Source organism: Manis pentadactyla, chromosome 4 (assembly GCF_030020395.1).
Source record: "Manis pentadactyla isolate mManPen7 chromosome 4, mManPen7.hap1, whole genome shotgun sequence".
NCBI lineage: Eukaryota > Metazoa > Chordata > Mammalia > Pholidota > Manidae > Manis > Manis pentadactyla.
Genome location: NC_080022.1, coordinates 8,233,468 through 8,252,856, shown reverse-complemented (window position 1 = coordinate 8,252,856; position 19,389 = coordinate 8,233,468). Strand labels below are relative to the sequence as shown.

Genomic DNA, 19,389 nt, shown 5'->3' with positions numbered 1-19,389 from the left:
CAAAAGAACAAGGAGGCTTTCTATTTACTAGGATAGAAATGTCTCCAAAATATACTAAAATTTTTAAAAGTGAAGAACATGTATAGTGCAAATGGGGAAAATAAGAATATATATTTATATTTGCATGTATTTACATAAAGAAATTCTAGGGATACATAACTAAGAAAATAAGTAGTGAAGGGGCAGGGGTGGAGCAAGACCTTTTGTGATAAATATGAAACTTTTGTTTATTTTAAGATTTGAACAGCAAATATATTACATCTCCAATAATGTTTAGCGATTGAATATAGAGATGTTGAACACAAGTGAAAAATGTGAAATTTAGTGGAAAGAATTATTCACTGAAGAATCAATGCAATGAAAAGTTTCTAAACCTGAAGTAGTAATCATAACTAAAAAAAAAATCTGCCACAGCATTTGGTTAGCCACAGCATATTACCAAATCTCTTTAATTTGGCAGTTTGGGACTTCTGCAAACTTACATTCTTCAACAGAGACTTCTATTTATTACACAAGTAATTGATGGTAAAGTATAAGGAAAAAAGTATGCCTTCCCCAAATTCTATCACATCTTAGTTGTATATTTTCCCCATGTGAATACAGACACATAAGAAATATACAAATGTTTTTTAAAGGGTTATATTTATATTGTATAACTTGTATTTTTAGGACAAATTATGAACCCTTTACCTTCTTAGCAAATATTCGTCTTTATTATCATTATTAATGGCTACATGTTTTCCTTATGAATGCATATTTTAGTCAGATCCCCATTGTGAGGTATTTAGGAATTTTCGATATTTATTATAAAAAACAGACCGTGATTTAAAAAAAATTGAGATGTAGTCAAATTCCATTTTTACAAGGATCTTTTAAAAATGATGTTACTTTGAAATTATTTACGATTAGCTTATTTAGTTAAAACTTGGCTATGGCTTCTCATGGATCATCTTGGGAGCTAAGTAATTTTGGAAGGGGGGGAGTCTAAAAACGCTTTCAAATGCATATTACATTTAACAAAAAATGTGCACAAACAGGGGTGCCAGTATCGCTCACGCTCTGGTCAAAATTCAACGGGGCGGGGTCGCGAACCTCCGTCTATGGCCTCCTGGCCCCATCCCACTGGTACCCACCCACGTAGAGGCCCGAACTGCAAAAGCTCAGAGGCAGAGGGGAATTATAGCAGTGATACACCGGATGTATGCGTGGAAGTGACTGAAGTCAACTCACGACGGATTGGTTCCCCTGAGTGGACCCTAGCCCCCTTTAGGCTGCCACTGGCCGTGTGGGTTGTCTATTTGAGCAGTCCCCGCCCTCTGGAGAAGCCGGTCTTGGAATCTCACGTCTCCTTCATTACTATTGGTCTGTATTACAGTCCATTTTCTTCTCTGGCACATTTATTGGTCTTTAGGGCTGAGATCCCGCCCTCCCTCCCGCCGGGTTTAGAGGACAGCGGGGAAGGCGGGTGGTGAGGCCGGGGGCCTGAAGCGGTGGTAACGGCGCTGGCGGCGGCAGCTGAGGCCTTGACCGAAGCCGCGCGGTGAGTCAGTCAGGGGCCTGGCACCGACCCCTTCAAGGCGGCCACGTGTTCAGATCTACAGCCAGCCTGGTCCGTGGGTGGGCCTCGGGAAGTCGTCCCTCTGAGACGTGGGGTCCTCTCAGAACCGGCTTAAGGACTTGGGCGCCGCCTGAGCCCTTGACCCCACCCCGCGAGCCAACGCCCACCTCCCGGACCCCCAGAGCACCCTCCCCGCCCCTTCAGCCTGCCGTGCGTCTCTGGCGCCGCGAAGGCCGGCGCCTTAGCCCCGATTCCGTCAGTCACCCCTCCTGAGCCACCTCCAAATTGTCCTCAGAGGGGACCAACGGCAGTGTCAGCCCACGCGCCCCACCCTGGAGACCTCTCAAGGACCCAGTCCCCGGAGCTGAGCTCGGATCTGCCCTTGGGTTTCATCCTCTTGGCCTCCTCGACCCCCATTCCTGCTTTTGGCCACCCAACTTTAACTTCTGTAAGCCCCGCCAAGACCCTTAGAATATTTGACTTACGGTATTTTAACTGAATTCTGCCTGGAGCAGATGGCCTGTGGGCCTTAGACCTTGTAAAGATATGCTGATTTTTTTCCTGAGAATGGAAATTGCCAGCCTCCCTTCCCCTCATCAGACACTTGGGACATACTCTATAGAAAGTTTTCTCTTCAGGGATCCTTGGGTTTCCTCGCCTGTGAAGGAACATTTCCTTCTGCAGCCTTTTTCTTGGCACTAGTGTATTTAAAAGTGTTTCAAAGCAAATTATTCCCATTTCTCGGAATCTCACAAATTCTTTCAAAAATAAAAATGTTGAAAAATTAACTTTCTAATATAATCTGTACATACCTAGGATAGTTATATATGTTATCCCCACAGCAACCTGGGCTGAGCCTTATGGGCACTTTGTTGTGGTTGTCTGATTATTTGTATTTCCTCCTAGATTGTAAGCTCATTGAGGGAAGAGACAGTACATCATTGAGGAATGAATGAAAGATCTCAGGAACTAATCAGTCTCTTTTAGCTAGCATTAGAAGCGCTAGTATTCTATAGAACTACACCATCCAATACAATAACCACTAGCCATATGCGGCTTAGAGCACTTGAAATGTGACTAATCTAGACTGAAATTGCCATAAGTGTAAAATGCACACTAGATTTTAGAGACTCAGTATGAAAAAATAATGGAAAATACATCAGTAATTATTTATATTAATAACATGTTGAAATGGTATTTTGGATATATTGGATTGAATAAAATATTCATTTTACCTGTTCTGTTTTACCTTTTTTGATATGGCTACTAGGGAATTTAAAATTACACCTGTGGCTTGTATTTCTGTTGGAGTGCTGGTATAGAACAATAATCAATTTCCCTCTTCATATTGAACTCCTTGAGGAAGGGGTCAATCTTGGGTGTGTTTTATTCTCTGCCTCCCCAGCTCTAGTTAATCTGGCACTGTGCTGCGTGCATATAGTAATAATAATGACAATAATAGCTAACTGATGAAGAACTTGCCATGACCCCAGTACCATTTTAAGCACTTTTTAATATTAATTTGTTGAATCCTCACATCAACCCTATGATTAGGTTTGTTTTTTTTTTCTATAATTATTTTTTATTGAAGGGTAGTTGACACACAGTATTACATTAGTTTCAGGTGTACAACACAGTGATTCAACATTTATATACATGATAATTCTAGGTACCATCTATCACCATACCAAGTTGTTACAATATTTTGACTATATTCCTTATGCTATACATTACATCCCGGTTACTTATTTATTTTACAATTGGAAGTGTGTTTATATATATATATATATATATATATTTTTTTTTTTTTTTGTGAGGGCATCTCTCATATTTATTGATCAAATGGTTGTTAGCAACAATAAAATTCTGTATAGGGGGGTCAATACTCAATGCACAATCATTAATCCACCCCAAGCCTAATTTTCGTCAGTCTCTGATCTTCTGATGCATAACGAACAAGTTCTTACATGGAGAACAAATTCTTACATAGTGAATAAGTTACATGGTGAACATTACAAGGGCAGTCATCACAGAAGCTTTCGGTTTTGTTCATGCATTATGAACTATAAATAGTTCAAATATGAATATTCATTTGATTTTTATACTTGATTTATATGTGGATACCACATTTCTCTATTATTATTATTTTTAATAAAATGCTGAAGTGGTAGGTAGATACGAGATAAAGGTAGAAAACAGAGTTTAGTGTTGTAAGAGAGCAAATGTAGATGATCAGGTGTGTGCCTGTAGACTATGTGTTAATCTGAGCTAGACAATATGATTAGGTATTGTTATCCTCATATTGAAGTTGAGAAAACAGAGACATTTTAAGTATCTTCCTCAAGGTATATAATTCTAGACTGGATTTAAACCTAGGTGGTCTGGCTCCACAGCCCACAGTTTGACCCTCTCTACTATGCTGCTGCTTTTAAACATCAGTTACTGTTGGATGAATTGAGGCTTTCTACATGTTCCTCAGTGAGGTCTTCCCACCGTTTTATTTTTAGGATTCCCTACCTGATGTGGACAGGGTAGAGATCTGTGTTGACAAACTGGGGCCATAAATATATCCATTTCCATAGTTTGTTATCCAGATATTAAAGGAAGTTTGTCTCCAAAGAACCTCAGGGCAAGATGCTTGGAACCGGACCTGCCGCCGCCACCACAACTACCACCACTTCCAGCAACGTGAGCGTTCTGCAGCAGTTTGCCAGTGGCCTGAAGAGCCGGAATGAGGAGACCAGGGCCAAAGCGGCCAAGGAGCTCCAGCACTATGTCACCATGGAGCTTCGAGAGGTTGGGGCTTCTTTGATTTGGGGCCATCATGGAGTGTTTGGGCTAAATGTTCCATCACTGGCTTAGATTTCTTTTGACAGCAAAGCAAGGATTTGAAAAATGCAGAGATTCTGTTTTAGAAGGCTGCCCAATGTCTCATGTCCATAGACTGTAGGTTCCTTTACAATGCTTATATGTTTCTGTGGCATTTCCTGTGTCATGGTGACCTTTTAGGAGTCAGTGTAGCATCAGCTGTTTCAGTTTTTTTTTCCCCATCACATTCCAGACCATCACATTCCAGTTCTTTCTGTCTTGATAACTGGCTGGGATGGTATTGAATTCAGAGTTGGTAGCTGGGGCTTTCTAAATAGGGACCAGACTTGAGGTTGGGAACAATGTGTTGTTCATCCTTGTACCCCTGGAACTAGGTAGAACCTAGGGCTGGACACAGCCTGCCATGGAGCAGACACTCAACAAGTGTTTGTGAAATAAACAGTTAAATCGCCAGCTCGGTTGTTCTACTGTAGAAGTAAGCAGTAGCTTTGTCATCTTTGGTTTGAACTGTACCTGCTCACTACCTCTCAGGTCCTAATCTTTGGAAACCACCCTCCTACCACCATCACAATCAGAAATTGTTCTGATTGTTATCTTCCCTTGCAGATGAGTCAAGAGGAGTCTACTCGCTTCTATGATCAGCTGAACCATCACATTTTTGAACTGGTTTCCAGCTCGGATGCCAATGAGAGAAAAGGTGGCATCTTGGCCATAGGTAAGGACAGAGTCTCTGGTGATCACAACCACTGAGTAAAGGACTGTTCACCTTTGTGCACACTGCTGCTTATGAGGTATTTAGTTCCTATTTGATGAATTTTAAGGAGCCTTTTGGCTTTCAGATTACTTATTCAGATATTAATTCCAGCAATAGCCCTGGGACATAGACAAAGCAGGTATTTTCAGATATGGAGTCTCAGAACCCTTCAGCAATTTTTCTACGGTCACCCAAAATGCCAGAGCTGAGGCCAGAAAGCTTCCTTTCACTCCTTCATGTTGTTTTTGCAGGCTCTGGTTTCTCAGTAGAGCAAAGTTTGGTATAGCGGGGCTCACAAATGGACAAGTAGAGTTGGGATACAGTGAATAAAAGACAGGTAATTTTCAGTTCCCAGGGACGGCTATCCATCCTGAGGATTATTATTCAGTCCCAGTTTGTTTTCCTTTTCTCCTTGGGGAAACAAATTATATATAGCAAAATGAGGTTGTAAGTAGTTCTGACATAAATATCAAATCTATTGGTTAAATGAAAATTTTTTGCATCCTTACATCTGGAAATTGCAGTCTGTACTCAAAGAAAAAGGAAAGGGTCCTCCTCCAGCTTTCCTTTAAAGGCAGCATGCTTTGCTGGACAGCACACGCCCAACCTCACCTTTGCCTTCCTCTCTTTTTCAGCCAGCCTCATAGGAGTGGAAGGTGGGAATGCCACCCGAATCGGCAGATTTGCTAACTACCTTCGGAACCTCCTACCCTCTAATGACCCAGTTGTCATGGAAATGGCATCCAAGGCCATTGGTCGCCTTGCCATGGCAGGGGACACTTTTACCGCTGAGTATGTGGAGTTTGAGGTGAAGCGAGCCCTGGAGTGGCTTGGTGCTGACCGCAATGAGGGCCGGAGACACGCAGCTGTGAGTGCCTGTGGGGAGGAGCACAGCCAGGCCTGGGGAGCCATGGCACTGTGTTGGGGTCCATCATACAATGTGCTCAGGTTCCTGAAAAGCAGAGAATGAGAGGGATACTCCAGGTGAAGGCACTGTGCTTCTGGGTGCCCTTAGGTTCTGTCCTTTCTCTCTTCACCTTGAGCCCTGTAACTGAATAGGAGACTTAACAGTTCTTTTTTGTTGCTTGAGAGGCTGCCCTAAGGGCAGTGTTTAACTTGACTTCTGATTTTCTAGAATCAAAATTGCCTCCTAAGCAGAAGGTACTCCTCAGGCATAGGCAGGAGTAGAAGCTACAAGACAGAAGACTTACAAAGCCTCAGGTGTGCTGTCTACATGATTCCTCAGTGTGTTGTCAAGATTTCTGCACGTACCAAGGGACTCTGGAAGTCCTGGGATTAGGGAAGGAGCCGGGGGGACTTCCTTCACTCATTCTGGAGGGACAGTGGTTCGCCTTCTCCCAGACCTTTCCTGTTTATTTTTTAGGCATTTGTTGATTGCTTGGTACCTAGCCCTAACTTCTTTCCCCATTGGCAGTTCTGCATTGGGGGGAGTGGTAGTGTCTTACCATCTTCTTCTAGTGGCACATCCTCACTACTTTTTAAGGATCGTCCCTGAAAAAGGCTGGTGGTTGGGCTAGGAGTCCAGGCTGTAATATGGAAAAGACCCTGTCCTTAAGAGAGCGAATCTAGGAAAGAATGTGAGGATCATCAGAATCATCAGTCAGATCCTTTCCAGTCAGCTCCCTCTACAAGGCAGCACCACAGGAGGGAGCCTTATTCTGGGTGAGGGACCCACGCTTGGCCCCTAGTTTCAAGTCTTGGCTTTGCCACTTCTTAATTCTGTCACTTGGGGCAGCCTGTGACTTTTAGTTTTTTCCACTGTCAAATGAACATAATAGTAAGATTAAATATTAAACAGGATCATTCATTCATTCAACAAGTGTCTATTGAATACTTGCTGCATTCCAGTCACAGTTCTAGGTTGTCAGTGGAGCAGTACACCAATCGTAAAACACACCTGTCCTCCCACAGCTTATATTCTGGCATTAACAAGCATTCTGTGTTTATAAACACCCTAGGAAATAAACACTGAGAAGTTTGATCAATTTTACTTTCCTTTCAAGGTCCTCAGGATTTCTAAGTTAGAGAGGGGGCAAGTCTGCTCTTTTCCTAATGTTTATAGGCTCTGTGATGTCAAGAGGCTGTATTCCTGAGAGAGCAAAACTCTGATATAGATGAGTTCTCCATATGCTTTTTTCTCCCAGGTTCTGGTTCTCCGTGAGCTGGCCATCAGTGTCCCCACCTTCTTCTTCCAGCAAGTACAACCCTTCTTTGACAATATTTTTGTGGCCGTGTGGGACCCCAAACAGGCCATCCGTGAGGGAGCTGTCGCCGCCCTTCGTGCTTGTCTGATTCTCACCACCCAGCGTGAGCCAAAGGAGATGCAGAAGCCCCAGTGGTACAGGGTAAGGAGATGGTTCCATTTCAGCCACCAGCAAAGTACATTTACATAGAGTATCACCTGGCCGAAAGGGCAACAACAGTCCTCTTGCCACAGAGTGAGTATCTTATTTGTTTTGGTCTCCAGTGATTTTTTGAGCTAAGTATAAATCCATAGTTATTTTATTGTTATTTATTTCACTAAAGCAAAGATCCAGTGATAGCCACACCATTATTTTACGTACCATGAAGAATGAAAAGTGATGCCAATTAAGTTGTGACTCACTGTATTCTTATCAACAATTATAGGACATATCTTTTCAGAGATGTTAAAATAGAGAAAAATGTATGTCTTGAAAGTGATAAAATACAGTTGATACTAATTTAGAAAGTGCCGGTCCTCTCCCCTTTAGTATCACGAGTCTTGTGCTGATTGCTGCTGCCAAGAGGACTTACTAAGGAAGTTTGTACTACGAAAAGAGCCCTGAAGATGGGATTGAACACCTGGGTTCTAGTTTTGGCTTTACTGTGTGACCTCGGACAAGTCACTTAATTTCTTTGAGCCTCTTTTTTCATCTATGAAATAGGGATGGTAATATTCTTTGCCGCGTGGTATTGTTGTGAGAGTTGAAGCTATATTAAAGGAGAGAGCTTGACACATACTTGATGATGCTGGCACATGTTACTCAACAGGTGCACTGATGCCTTGGAACCTCCCCTTCCCACGCCCGTGTCCCTGGGGTGGGCCTGTGTTCTTTATAACTTCGGGTATTGGGGAGTTAAGGCATTCTGTATCTCTACATAGCACACATTCGAAGAAGCAGAGAAAGGGTTTGATGAGACTTTGGCCAAGGAGAAGGGCATGAATCGGGATGATCGGATCCATGGAGCCTTGCTGATCCTCAATGAGCTCGTCCGAATCAGCAGCATGGAGGGAGAGGTGAGAAACCCTTCCATGAGCAAGATCAGGCGAGATCCTTGTCCTCATGGAGTTGACAATTATAGGGGAAACAGACAGTAAACAAGTAAACCATACCATTTCAAATTGCAGCAAGTCCCATGGAGAAATGGGGTGGAGGTAATGGTTGAGGGGTCGCCGTGTGACTCCCTCCCTGAAGTTGTGTCATTTGAGCTGAGACCCACATGACAGGGAGGAGCCAGCCTTGCAGTGGGCAGGGAGATTGTATTCCAGGCAGAGGCTTTGAGGTGGGAGTTTGTTTAGTTCAGGGAAACAGAAAGAAGGTCCACCAGGGAAACTGGTGGACCGGGAGCAAGGAGCTGGAGGGAGGGGTCAGACTGGTAGGCTTCATAGTTTGTGGTAAACACTGGCTTTTATTCTCCTTCAAGGCAGACATTGGAGATGTATGTACAGGGTAATGATGTTATAGCCATTTTTAACAGTCGTTGGGTACTTGTGGGGAGAAGCTTCTGGAGAGGCAGGAACGAAAGCAGGGAGACTAGGTAGGGGTTGTGTTAGCTTGAGGGCAGCTGCAAAGACAGGTTTAAAAGTGCAGGGATTTTATTAGGGAAACAGCATGCAAGAGAAAATGGGCAGGTAGCTGGGAGAGGCTGGAAGACCCATCAGCCCTCAGTGCACATCTGACCCTGTGTAAATAAGGGAGGGAAGAAAAGTTGGATGGAAACATCCTAGTCTACCGTGCAGAGCCATCACAGGGTCCTTAGGCCAAAGTTGGCTGTCAGAGGAGGCCCACTTTGGCATTCCTGCCGTGTTCTGTCATTGGCTAGAAGCAGCCCATGAAGAGTGTGGCCTTGGCATAAACACAGCAGTTAATTTCAGAGTAGTAGCTGGGGGCCTTGGTCAGTTACACTCCTTGTGTTTGGAGGTCCCATCCTCATGGCTGCCTCAGGAGGCTCTTAGAGTAGTCGGGGCTTTGACTAGCTGGCAGTGCAGATGCTGGGAAGTTGAGTCAGTGTCAATCCACTGACACTGGATTCAGGATATATTTGGGAGGTAGAGCTCCATCTTTGAGTCTTCCTATGGGGAGCTAGGTGTGAAGTTTCACCTCAGGGCTTCCTGCTCTAATAGACTGAGTAGTCATTTGGTAACAGGTATGCCCTAGATATGGGGACAGCATGTGCTGCAGTGTAGACCCTAGGTATCTGGCTTTGAGTCCCCACGCCTCGATACTGTGTGACTTGGGTAAATCACTTTACCTCCTTTAGCCTCATTCTCCTCACTTTTAATGGGATCTCCTTTACCTTACTAAGTTCCTGTGAGGTTTCTAAATATGTGTGAAGTGCCTCGCACAATACCTGATACATAGTGAGCACTCCGTACATGGCAGCCCTCAGAGATTTCCCCACCTGGGTTTAGCTTGGTACTTCCACTGTTGCCCACATAACTCAGAGACCTTTGTTTTCTCCCAGGAAAATAAGATTATATCTTATAACTCATAGATTTAAATGAAATAGTACTCATTGTGATGTTTTATTTTAAAGAACTATCCCAGTGTTAAGTATTATAATTTTGTAACTTGTCATTCATTCATCAAATACTGATTGACTGGCTACACCAAGTCTTAAGAGCTAAAATAGTGCAGAAAATATTACATTCTAGCAGGGGGACACAGAAAATACACAAGCAAAAATACAGAGTATATCATGGTGGTAAGTGCTATCGAGAAAAGCGGGTCATTGAAAGGGAAGGGGGATGTGAGCATGGACTAAGGGTGCATTTTAAAATATGGTGACATTTGAGCAGTCATGAAGGATGTGAGAAAAGCTATACAAATATCTGGGGAAGACATTCTGGAGAGCTGGTTGTGCAAGCATGAGACAGGAGCATGCTGCTTTTTTGAGGGGCAGGATTGCCGTTGTGATTGAGCCCAGCAAGAGGAAAGAGGTGGTGGAAGATGTGGCTAGAGAAATAAGTGGGGCAGGGAGGGGGCATGTCACGTAGGGTCTTAGAAGCCACTGTATAGACTTTGTGTGTGAAGTGGGAAGCTATTAGTGGGTTTTGAGCTGTGGCATGACTTTTGACTCATGTTTCAAAAAGATCATTCTGGTCTCTGTGTTGAAAATGGATTATTGGAATGGCAACGGGCTGAAGCCAGTTAGGAGGGAACTGCAGAAGTCTTAGCATAGGACTTTCTCAGCTTGGACTTTGGTGGGAACTATGGAGGTACAAGAAGTACCTGGATTCTGAATTTTGGGTTTGAAGGTCAATGGGAGAGAAAGAAGCGTCAAGATTTTTGCCCTGAGCACCTGGAAGGATAGAGTTGCCCTTTACTGAGATGGGAAGACTGAGATGGAAGGAGCAGGTTTGGGTAGGTGAGGAGTTGGCTTTTGGACAAGTTAAGATGGGCATCTGAGTGGAGATACTGAGTAGTTCCGGGGAGTAGTCTGAGCAAGACACAGAGTGGAGAGTCATCAGCATAGAGTTGTCATTTCAAGTCATGAGATGGGATGAGAACCACAAGGAAACTGTATAGCTGGAGAAGAGACTGGGCCTGAGAGCCTGAGGTCGGGAGACGGGAGGAGCCAAGGGGGACCAAGAGGGAGCAGCCAGCGTAGGGTGGGAGGAGAGCCGGGAGGGCTCAGGACCCAAGAAGCCAAGTTAGGGAAGCCTCAAGGACGAGGGAGTAGTGAGTCGGATCAAACCCTGCCGGTACATCAGATAAGATGAGGACGGAGAGTTAACCGCTACATTTAGCAGCTTAAGTCTCATTTGTGATGCTGACAGGAATAGTGGATAAGATTTATTTCTGAAAAATGAAAATGTTTGTGTCAAGAAAAGCTTGGAAAATTGTTTTATATTCTCAATTAGACTCTTGGAGGAAGAGTTATTAAGCAGCTGAGCCCTTTGACTAAGATGTAGGTGTAAGTTCTCAGCCAGTCAGCGTCTTCCATACCTCCTATTAATTCCTAGGATTCTGAGAGAATTACTCCCTAAATTGTTCCACTTGGGTTTCTGGCAAGGAGAGCAGAATGTCCTTAATGGCAGTTTGCAAATCAGCCTTCCCAAACCATGGGTGGCAGCGGTGGGGTTATCCTTGGCAGCCAGCCCCCTGTTGCTTCTTCATTGTTCAGTAGGTGGTGCTCTTCTGCCTCAGTTAGAACAAAATCAGGTCCCCTGAAAGGTTCTGGGGAAATCCAAATCCTGAAGATGAAGGGTGGCCATCCACTTTAGAAATAGTTAATATTTCAGGGTTGGGCAGATGCATTGCTGTGTAGACTCCACAGTGCTTACTTTATTTGTACGTAAGATGCTTTCCCCCCACCTCTGTAGCGCCTGAGAGAAGAAATGGAAGAAATCACACAGCAGCAGCTGGTCCATGACAAGTACTGCAAAGATCTCATGGGCTTCGGAACAAAACCGCGTCACATCACCCCCTTCACCAGCTTCCAGGCTGTACAGCCCCAGCAGTCAAACGCGTTGGTGGGACTGCTGGGGTACAGTTCTCACCAAGGCCTCATGGGATTTGGGGCTTCCCCCAGCCCAGCTAAGTCCACTCTGGTGGAGAGTCGGTGTTGCAGAGACTTGATGGAGGAAAAATTTGACCAGGTAAGTGGCAAGAGGTCCACTCTCTCTTCTCCCAAACTCCACACCTCCCTTTCCTCTGCCAACCCTGTACCCTTCCTCTCTCAGGTGTGCCAATGGGTGCTGAAATGCAGGAATAGCAAGAACTCGCTGATCCAGATGACAATCCTTAATTTGTTGCCCCGCTTGGCTGCATTCCGGCCTTCTGCCTTCACAGGTGAGGATGTCCATGGACATGTCATGTCATTACCCACTTAAGAGTAATTAAACAGAAAAGTAGTAGTTCCAAAAGTTATGTCGGCTTCTTGTTGGAAGCAGTGCCAACTAAAGGGCTGGTCTCTGCTTTCTTTGCCTCATGTTGATTTTCAGTGGCATCTGGTTCAGGTTTTCTACAAATGTCAGGCAGCAGACACAGTAACAGAGTATATGGGCAGAGAGGCAGTTCTAGAGCCAAGCAACTTCTCATGTTTGGAAGCCAGGAAGTTCATGAATGGACTTGAAAGAGATCAAAGGAACAGCAGTTTCCATTTTGATACTGTGCAGCAGCATCTCTTAGGGCCAGGGAGGAGTTGGTGACTATCCTACATCTGCCCCTGAGGTGGTCACTGGGCTGTCTCACCACTCACAGGGAAGGACTGCATGTTCAGAGGCAGGTTTCAGGGATAATAGATTGTCTTTCCATAATCCTGCTCTGTTTTCACTGGGCAATGTGAACTCCTGGCTTCTGAAGCTGTCCCTGTTCAGATACTGGCTTTTCCCGGAGGCCTTCCTGGATTACTCCAGCTGGAAATCTTTTCCTCTTCCATTATAACCCCCAACTTTGGAAAGGCTTTGGCATCAGGCCTGGGGTGAATCCTGCCTCTGTCCCCAACTAAGAGGTTTTGAACAGGTTATTTGAGCTTCCTGGGCCTCATTTCCTGACTTGTAAAATTAGAATAACAATCCCTGGCCCACAAGATGAACTGCATTCCTAAGCATCTACTAAATGCCTGGCACAAGGAAACACCAATAAATGGAAGCCATTATTACATAATTACTGCCCCCTCTAGCTTCTTCAAATCCATTTCGGAAATAAGGTAAAGATTATAATAATACTCCACTTGCCTGATCATACTTCACATCCTCCCTACTTGCTGAGCATTGAGACCCTGTCTTGAACATTCCTCTGCGTCTTCACTGTGGTGCACGTTGCCTATGACGAATAAGCATTGAGGACCAACCGAGAGCCAGGAGTGTAAGTGGGAAGCTAGCCTTACCCTCAGCAGACGCCATTCCCTTAGCACACAGACGCATCTCATGCCACCCAGCCTAGACGAAATGGTGGGAGGAATATACAGCTGGTGAGGCATTGAATGTGCTGTGTGTGAGAAGAGAAAGGGGGGAGTACAGACAAAACAAGTAGCCACATAAATCACTGAACCAGAGAGAAATGATACAGTGAAAATCACCCGTGTTTTTTTAGTTTTCCATTCTTCCCACCTGGTACCCAGCAGCTTTTCTCTTTTTTAATGACCAGACACGCCCCTGTTCAGTAGAGCTTTAAATAATCTTGGTTTGAAAGTCTGTGGTTCAAAAGAAAGTAATAACTAGGCCAAATCTGATCAAAGTCTGGCATATTGTGGAAGCAGTTACCCTAGTAAGTTCAAAAGACCGCATAGCAGCAGGATACAAAGGCTCAGAGGGACCCTTGGTTTAGTCTTTTGATGTGGGTTTTTGTTGTTTTATTGAATAATATACTAAAATATGTCATTGTAATTCAGCCTGGGTAGCTTCCATAAGTACAGCCTCATTGGGAAAGTGCCACTTTTTCAAAAATTGCTGTTTGGAAGTCATTGCTTGAACTTCCTGATGATGTAAGATTTGGGAATATAAGAAATATTTACCCTAAGATTGGGCTGGAATCTCCAACAGTGTCAGATCTCTTAGGGTGCTAAATCTGGAAAAAGAAATTCCCATCTTGATTTAAGCTCATTTCCTGCTAAAATGATGTCCCCCTATTACAAGGTCCAGTTTTCCCTGTTGGTTCACTCTGATTTTAGGGTTGCATCATGCTGATGTTCTGACTGTTTTCAATGGTCACATGAACTGTGGGGGAAGACATTCTCATTAGAGTACATGCAGTGATGTGTATATGCTATTTGAGAGTCTGATTCACTGTCTCCTAATTGGGTTCTCAACACTCCTAACTTTCTAATGGATGTACGGTCTTGCCTTTCCTGGTGTCATGTGTGTACTGATGGTGCATGGACTTGAGGCCAGCAAGATGAAAGGGAAGAAATAGAAGGGAGGCAAGAATCAGGGAATTCCAGCCTTCAGAGCAGTAATAACAGTTTAGCTTAAATTGCCCAAGAATCGCCTACCCATGCACATTGGCTTATATAAGCTTAATGAAAATACACATGTGGCTCTCCAAATTGCAGACTAAATCTTGTTCTATTAAATGTAACTATAACAGAAATCTCTAGGTAATAGCAAAGTGATTTCCAGGCCTAAGCCGAATGGAATGGCCTGTTTATTGCAAATAGTATTCAATATTATTTTAAATTTCAATATAATATAAAATAGTTTAGATGACCCTCTCTTTGTTTTTAAGCAAGATTTAACATACATTTCTTAAATAAGAGCATGTAATGTTTCCCTTAAAATACAACACTAATGTGGACGATTGTGCATTACTTTTGTTTTGGAGACCCTTTAAGTTGTTGGGGTTTTTTTAATTAAAGGAAAAAAACATGTCTCTAATATTTCCAAAAGATGTTTTTGAGGAGTGATTATCCATCATAAGACTTTGGTTAGTATATCCTCTAAATCTCCTTAACATCTTCCCAACAGTCTCTTAATTTATTCTTAAATTTAAGTGTTTTCTAGAAACTGTGACCTTGGGTGTATAGACCAACCTTGACATTGAGCCATACACTTCGTCTTTTCTCTGTCTAGATACCCAGTACCTCCAGGATACCATGAACCATGTCCTGAGCTGTGTCAAGAAGGAGAAGGAACGTACAGCAGCCTTCCAAGCCCTGGGGCTACTTTCTGTGGCTGTGAGGTCTGAGTTTAAGGTCTATTTACCTCGTGTGCTGGACATCATCCGAGCAGCCCTGCCGCCTAAGGACTTTGCCCACAAGTAAGCATCTCTATTATGATTTTACCTTCCACCCCATTTGGTTGGGGAGGAGGGATGCTCCATCCCAATTTCCATGGAATTTAATTAAGCCTGTTCTTTGCATTGTTAACTTTCAGGAAGGGTATAGCAGATCATATAAAGAAGTTCTTCATCAGTTGAGGTCCAGCCTTTTCCAAATGAAATGACATATATGCAATATGTGGGGAGGTTGAATACCCTTTGAGCATGTTAGATGCTGTTTCAGTATTATTGTTTACTGGCAATTTCCTTGTTTGCTCTTTTCTCTGGCTTTCAAAGGTCTTATTTTGGCATGAGGTTACCCTTGCACTGGAACTCAAGGGACCTAATGGTCACCTTTTTCCTTATCAGTAAAGTTGGATACATTATTCCACCTCTTGAAACCTCCTAATGAAATAAAATTTGAGAAAAACCTTCAGCACCTTGCATGATGGAGAGGCCAGAGTGTCTTCTCTAAGTCTAAGGGGGTCAGTGTTAATTACAATTATATTTTTATATTTCCCTGCAAGGATTTTTCTGGAGTATTAATGAGCCTTGCTCATTCTAAAGCCAAACATTCTCATCATAAGGAGAATTTTCTTCCATATGATGGCCGTGCCCTGCAGTCTGGTCCCTGATGTACACATTGCTGGGTTTGCTTCCTAAATAGGTACAAATCTATAGCCCCTACAGTGTGATGGGACCCCCAGAACTGTATAGTAGATAATCTGCATACCCCCATGTGTTGGCCCTGCCAGGGTGATGAAGGCAGTTTTGAGGTAGGGCATCACAGAGTAATCTTGTCTAAACTAGCCACTCTTTGGCTCTCTGCAGGAGACAGAAGGCAATGCAGGTGGATGCCACAGTGTTCACCTGCATCAGCATGCTGGCTCGAGCAATGGGGCCGGGTATCCAGCAGGATATCAAGGAGCTGCTGGAGCCCATGCTGGCAGTGGGACTGAGGTGGGTGTCAGAAACCTGACCTTCCCCGTCTCGGATCGAATGAGGCTTGTGCCACAGTATCGCGATGGTATTGAAAGTATGAGGCAGGGTGGTTTGCACGTGAGGCTGGATAGGCAGGATAACACACTAAACAGGCTGATTTCATCAGTTCCAGTTTCTTCACTAGCTAGCTGTGTGATCTTAACTAAGTTATTTAACTTCTCTGAGTCTCAGTTTTCTTACCTGGAAAGGAGGTACAATAGCAATTCCTGTTGTCTAGGATTGTCGTGGGGATTAAGTGAGAGTCCATGAAATAGCCACTCTTAGTGCAGTGCTGTGAATGTAGTGCTCAATTATGTTTGCAGCTATTATTTATATTACAATTGGACAAATTGCTTAGGCTTCCTATACTTAGTTCTCTTCATCTATAAAATAAGGACCATGCTTTCAATTCACTTTCCAGATTGCTTGTTGAGACTTGATCTTCACTATGGCTGAATTATATTAAGCAAGTTCTCCCACAGCAAAAATCAGAAACTCATAGATTGATATGAAATCTCTGACCAAGGAAGTTCAGGACATTTATTTCTACTTTAAAAAACAAATAGTGATGGGACCTCATCCCCTGGCTGGACAAGAAGGGCTGTTTTCAAGAGCAGAGAATGTCATGTAAACAGCCCCCTATGTGACTGGTTTCCTTCCCCTCAGCCCTGCCCTCACTGCTGTGCTCTACGACCTGAGCCGTCAAATTCCACAGCTGAAGAAGGATATCCAAGATGGGCTACTGAAGATGCTGTCCCTTGTCCTCATGCACAAACCCCTCCGTCATCCAGGCATGCCCAAGGGCCTGGCCCATCAGCTGGCTTCCCCTGGACTCACAGCCCTTCCCGAGGCCAGCGATGTGGGCAGTATTACTCTTGCCCTCCGAACTCTTGGCAGCTTTGAATTTGAAGGTAGGAAATTACACTGGCTCTTGCCAAGATAGTGATGCTGGGAATCTCAAGAAAGGAGGAGGGTGCCTGGAATTCCTGGGTTATGCTGGGGATCTAGGAGAAAGAGTGGCTTGATTCTGTAGTAGCTCATCCTTCCAACACTCTTTCTATATGTTGCTAATTTCTACTGTTTCTTTGCTCCATACTGAGTGAACTTTGGGCCAGATGGGGTTCAGGGAAAGTATGCACTGATCCAAAGAATTAATGCTTCAGAGATGGGAAAGTCAGAGATAGATACGCTCACCTTCCACCTCTGTGTAATTGAGATGGTGATTTATGTTTTAAAATGTTTTAAAACCTAAGCAGGGGTTTTTAGGTGTTTCCATTCTAATGGCAGTATGATTTTCAGGAATGCTATAATGTGTAGTTCACTTTGGAATTCTAGGCTGCATATAAACCCATATTAATGGCTTAGGGAGATATATTTTAGAAGAGATAAATGGATACTTCTGAAATGTAATACTGTGTAGGTGGTATTGGTCCGGACTGCAGGGAAAAAAGCAAGTATAAAAAGCCTAAACACACCACCTGAGTTGTACAGCCATCTGTGGTCCCTGCTGCAGCTCTTCCTCTTACATTGATTGACACCCAGGATAATTTATTTCTAATGAATAGAAAGTAGCTAAATTTAAACCCAGCCTATGCCAGACTCTCTTTTTGGTATTTAAATCTGGGAACTAAAATAACAAGGTGAATTTGACCAAGAATTGTTTTACTCTGGGAATATGAAGGATTGAGTCAGAATAAAACAAAATTATTCTTTGAAGGGAATAAAGAAAGGAATAGGATTGGGGCGATGCCTTTTTATGTCTCCTAGCTCCTCCTCTGCCTCCCTTCTGCCTTCTTGCTGATTGAAAACCCATTTGTTACCTTTTTAAGACAAGAGTTCTATGTCAGTATCTTACTGATCAATATCTTCTTGAAAATTGAATTAGTAGACATGAAATGGTAAATGCAGCTAGCAAGTTGCAGTCCTACTGTCCAAAGCAGCAGTGTTTAGTCGCTTTTCTTTCTACCTTTTGATCCAGGCCACTCTCTGACCCAGTTTGTCCGGCACTGTGCAGATCATTTCCTAAACAGTGAGCACAAAGAGGTCCGGATGGAAGCTGCCCGCACCTGTTCCCGCCTGCTCACACCCTCTGTCCACCTCATCAGCGGCCATGCTCACGTGGTTAGCCAGACTGCAGTGCAAGTGGTGGCAGATGTGCTCAGCAAATTGCTCGTGGTTGGGATAACAGATCCTGGTAAAGTCTGAGGCATAAGCAGTCCAGGGACATTTAGGCACTTGGGGCAGTTGGAAGTAGCTAGTTTCATTGCATGGCCTCTCCAAAGGCTGGTGGCCTCAATAAGCTGATGTTCAGCTCTTTCTCTGCCAAGGCATTAAGTCTGGCTACTCCAGTCTAGTGGTGTAAGATAACCTGTCTTTAATTCCCTTATATCTGCTCCTATGAGTAGAGAAAAGAGTGACAGGTTAAATAAGAGAAAGGTTTCTGGTATCTTCTCACTAGGCTCATGGCAGCAGAGGTGGAAACTGGGCAAGGACTGGAGGGAGGAGCCTATTGAAGGGGTGTTCAAAGGCCCAATCACTCTTGCAGACCCTGACATCCGCTACTGTGTCTTGGCATCCCTGGATGAGCGCTTTGATGCACACCTGGCCCAGGCTGAGAATTTACAGGCCCTGTTTGTGGCCCTGAATGACCAAGTGTTTGAGATCCGGGAGCTGGCCATCTGCACCGTAGGCCGACTCAGTAGCATGAACCCAGCTTTCGTCATGCCTTTCCTACGCAAGATGCTCATCCAGGTAATGATGGAAAGTCGAACCTAGGGGCAGTAGGAAAGTACTCTCATCATGAGAGCTGTTTGAGCAAAGAGAGCTGCGGACTAGGGAGGAGGAGAAAGACTGAGATTCCTGGTAGAAGCCACATTTGGCTTCAAGAGTCTGCATGTTTTCCTGGCTTTGTAATTGTAGCCCTAGCACTTACCACCTCAAAAGCCTCTTGTTAGTATGACTCCAGGGTGCCTCTTAGTCCCAGGCTAACCTCTCCTGCAGCTCTTTGTTTTCCTGGCAAGTCACCAGCAGTTCCATTGTTCCATTTCTTGGCCCTCTCTGCTCAGTTGGCTGCAGAGAGTGCCAGTCTTCCCAGTGCTTGTCCATCCTTCCACTCTCCTGCTTTTCTTGTTGCTGATAGTTCAAGCACCGAGGCCAAGCATGAGAATGCCTCCACTATTATTTCCCAGAATCACTGCCCTGGTCTGAGGTCCCTGGCTTTTATTCTTAAATAATGTGAGATATGCCAGCTAAGCTGCTTGGACTAGAGCCTAAGATAGTTTCAGGTTGGTATTGCTTCTAGA

General features: G+C 44.0%; 1 protein-coding gene across 4 annotated transcripts in view; it reads left to right on the top strand.

Annotated features, from left to right (window-relative positions):
* Nucleotides 1–1,418: 1,418 nt before the first annotated feature.
* MTOR (mechanistic target of rapamycin kinase) overlaps nucleotides 1,419–19,389 on the top strand; it is a 144,647-nt gene continuing 126,676 nt past the window's right edge. For 2 of the 4 annotated variants that reach the window (XM_036925183.2, XM_057499721.1), the window contains exons 1-12: nucleotides 4,141–4,354; nucleotides 4,994–5,102; nucleotides 5,777–6,009; nucleotides 7,307–7,507; nucleotides 8,287–8,421; nucleotides 11,731–12,006; nucleotides 12,091–12,199; nucleotides 14,920–15,106; nucleotides 15,938–16,066; nucleotides 16,754–16,998; nucleotides 18,066–18,281; nucleotides 18,633–18,838. In XM_036925183.2, coding sequence (XP_036781078.1) covers nucleotides 4,193–4,354; nucleotides 4,994–5,102; nucleotides 5,777–6,009; nucleotides 7,307–7,507; nucleotides 8,287–8,421; nucleotides 11,731–12,006; nucleotides 12,091–12,199; nucleotides 14,920–15,106; nucleotides 15,938–16,066; nucleotides 16,754–16,998; nucleotides 18,066–18,281; nucleotides 18,633–18,838 — 2,208 coding nt within the window. In that variant the 5' untranslated portion in view covers nucleotides 4,141–4,192. Of the gene's footprint in view, nucleotides 1,541–4,140; nucleotides 4,355–4,993; nucleotides 5,103–5,776; nucleotides 6,010–7,306; nucleotides 7,508–8,286; nucleotides 8,422–11,730; nucleotides 12,007–12,090; nucleotides 12,200–14,919; nucleotides 15,107–15,937; nucleotides 16,067–16,753; nucleotides 16,999–18,065; nucleotides 18,282–18,632; nucleotides 18,839–19,389 lie in introns of those variants that run through there. The other 2 variants (XM_036925182.2, XM_036925181.2) reach the window with 2 other exon arrangements.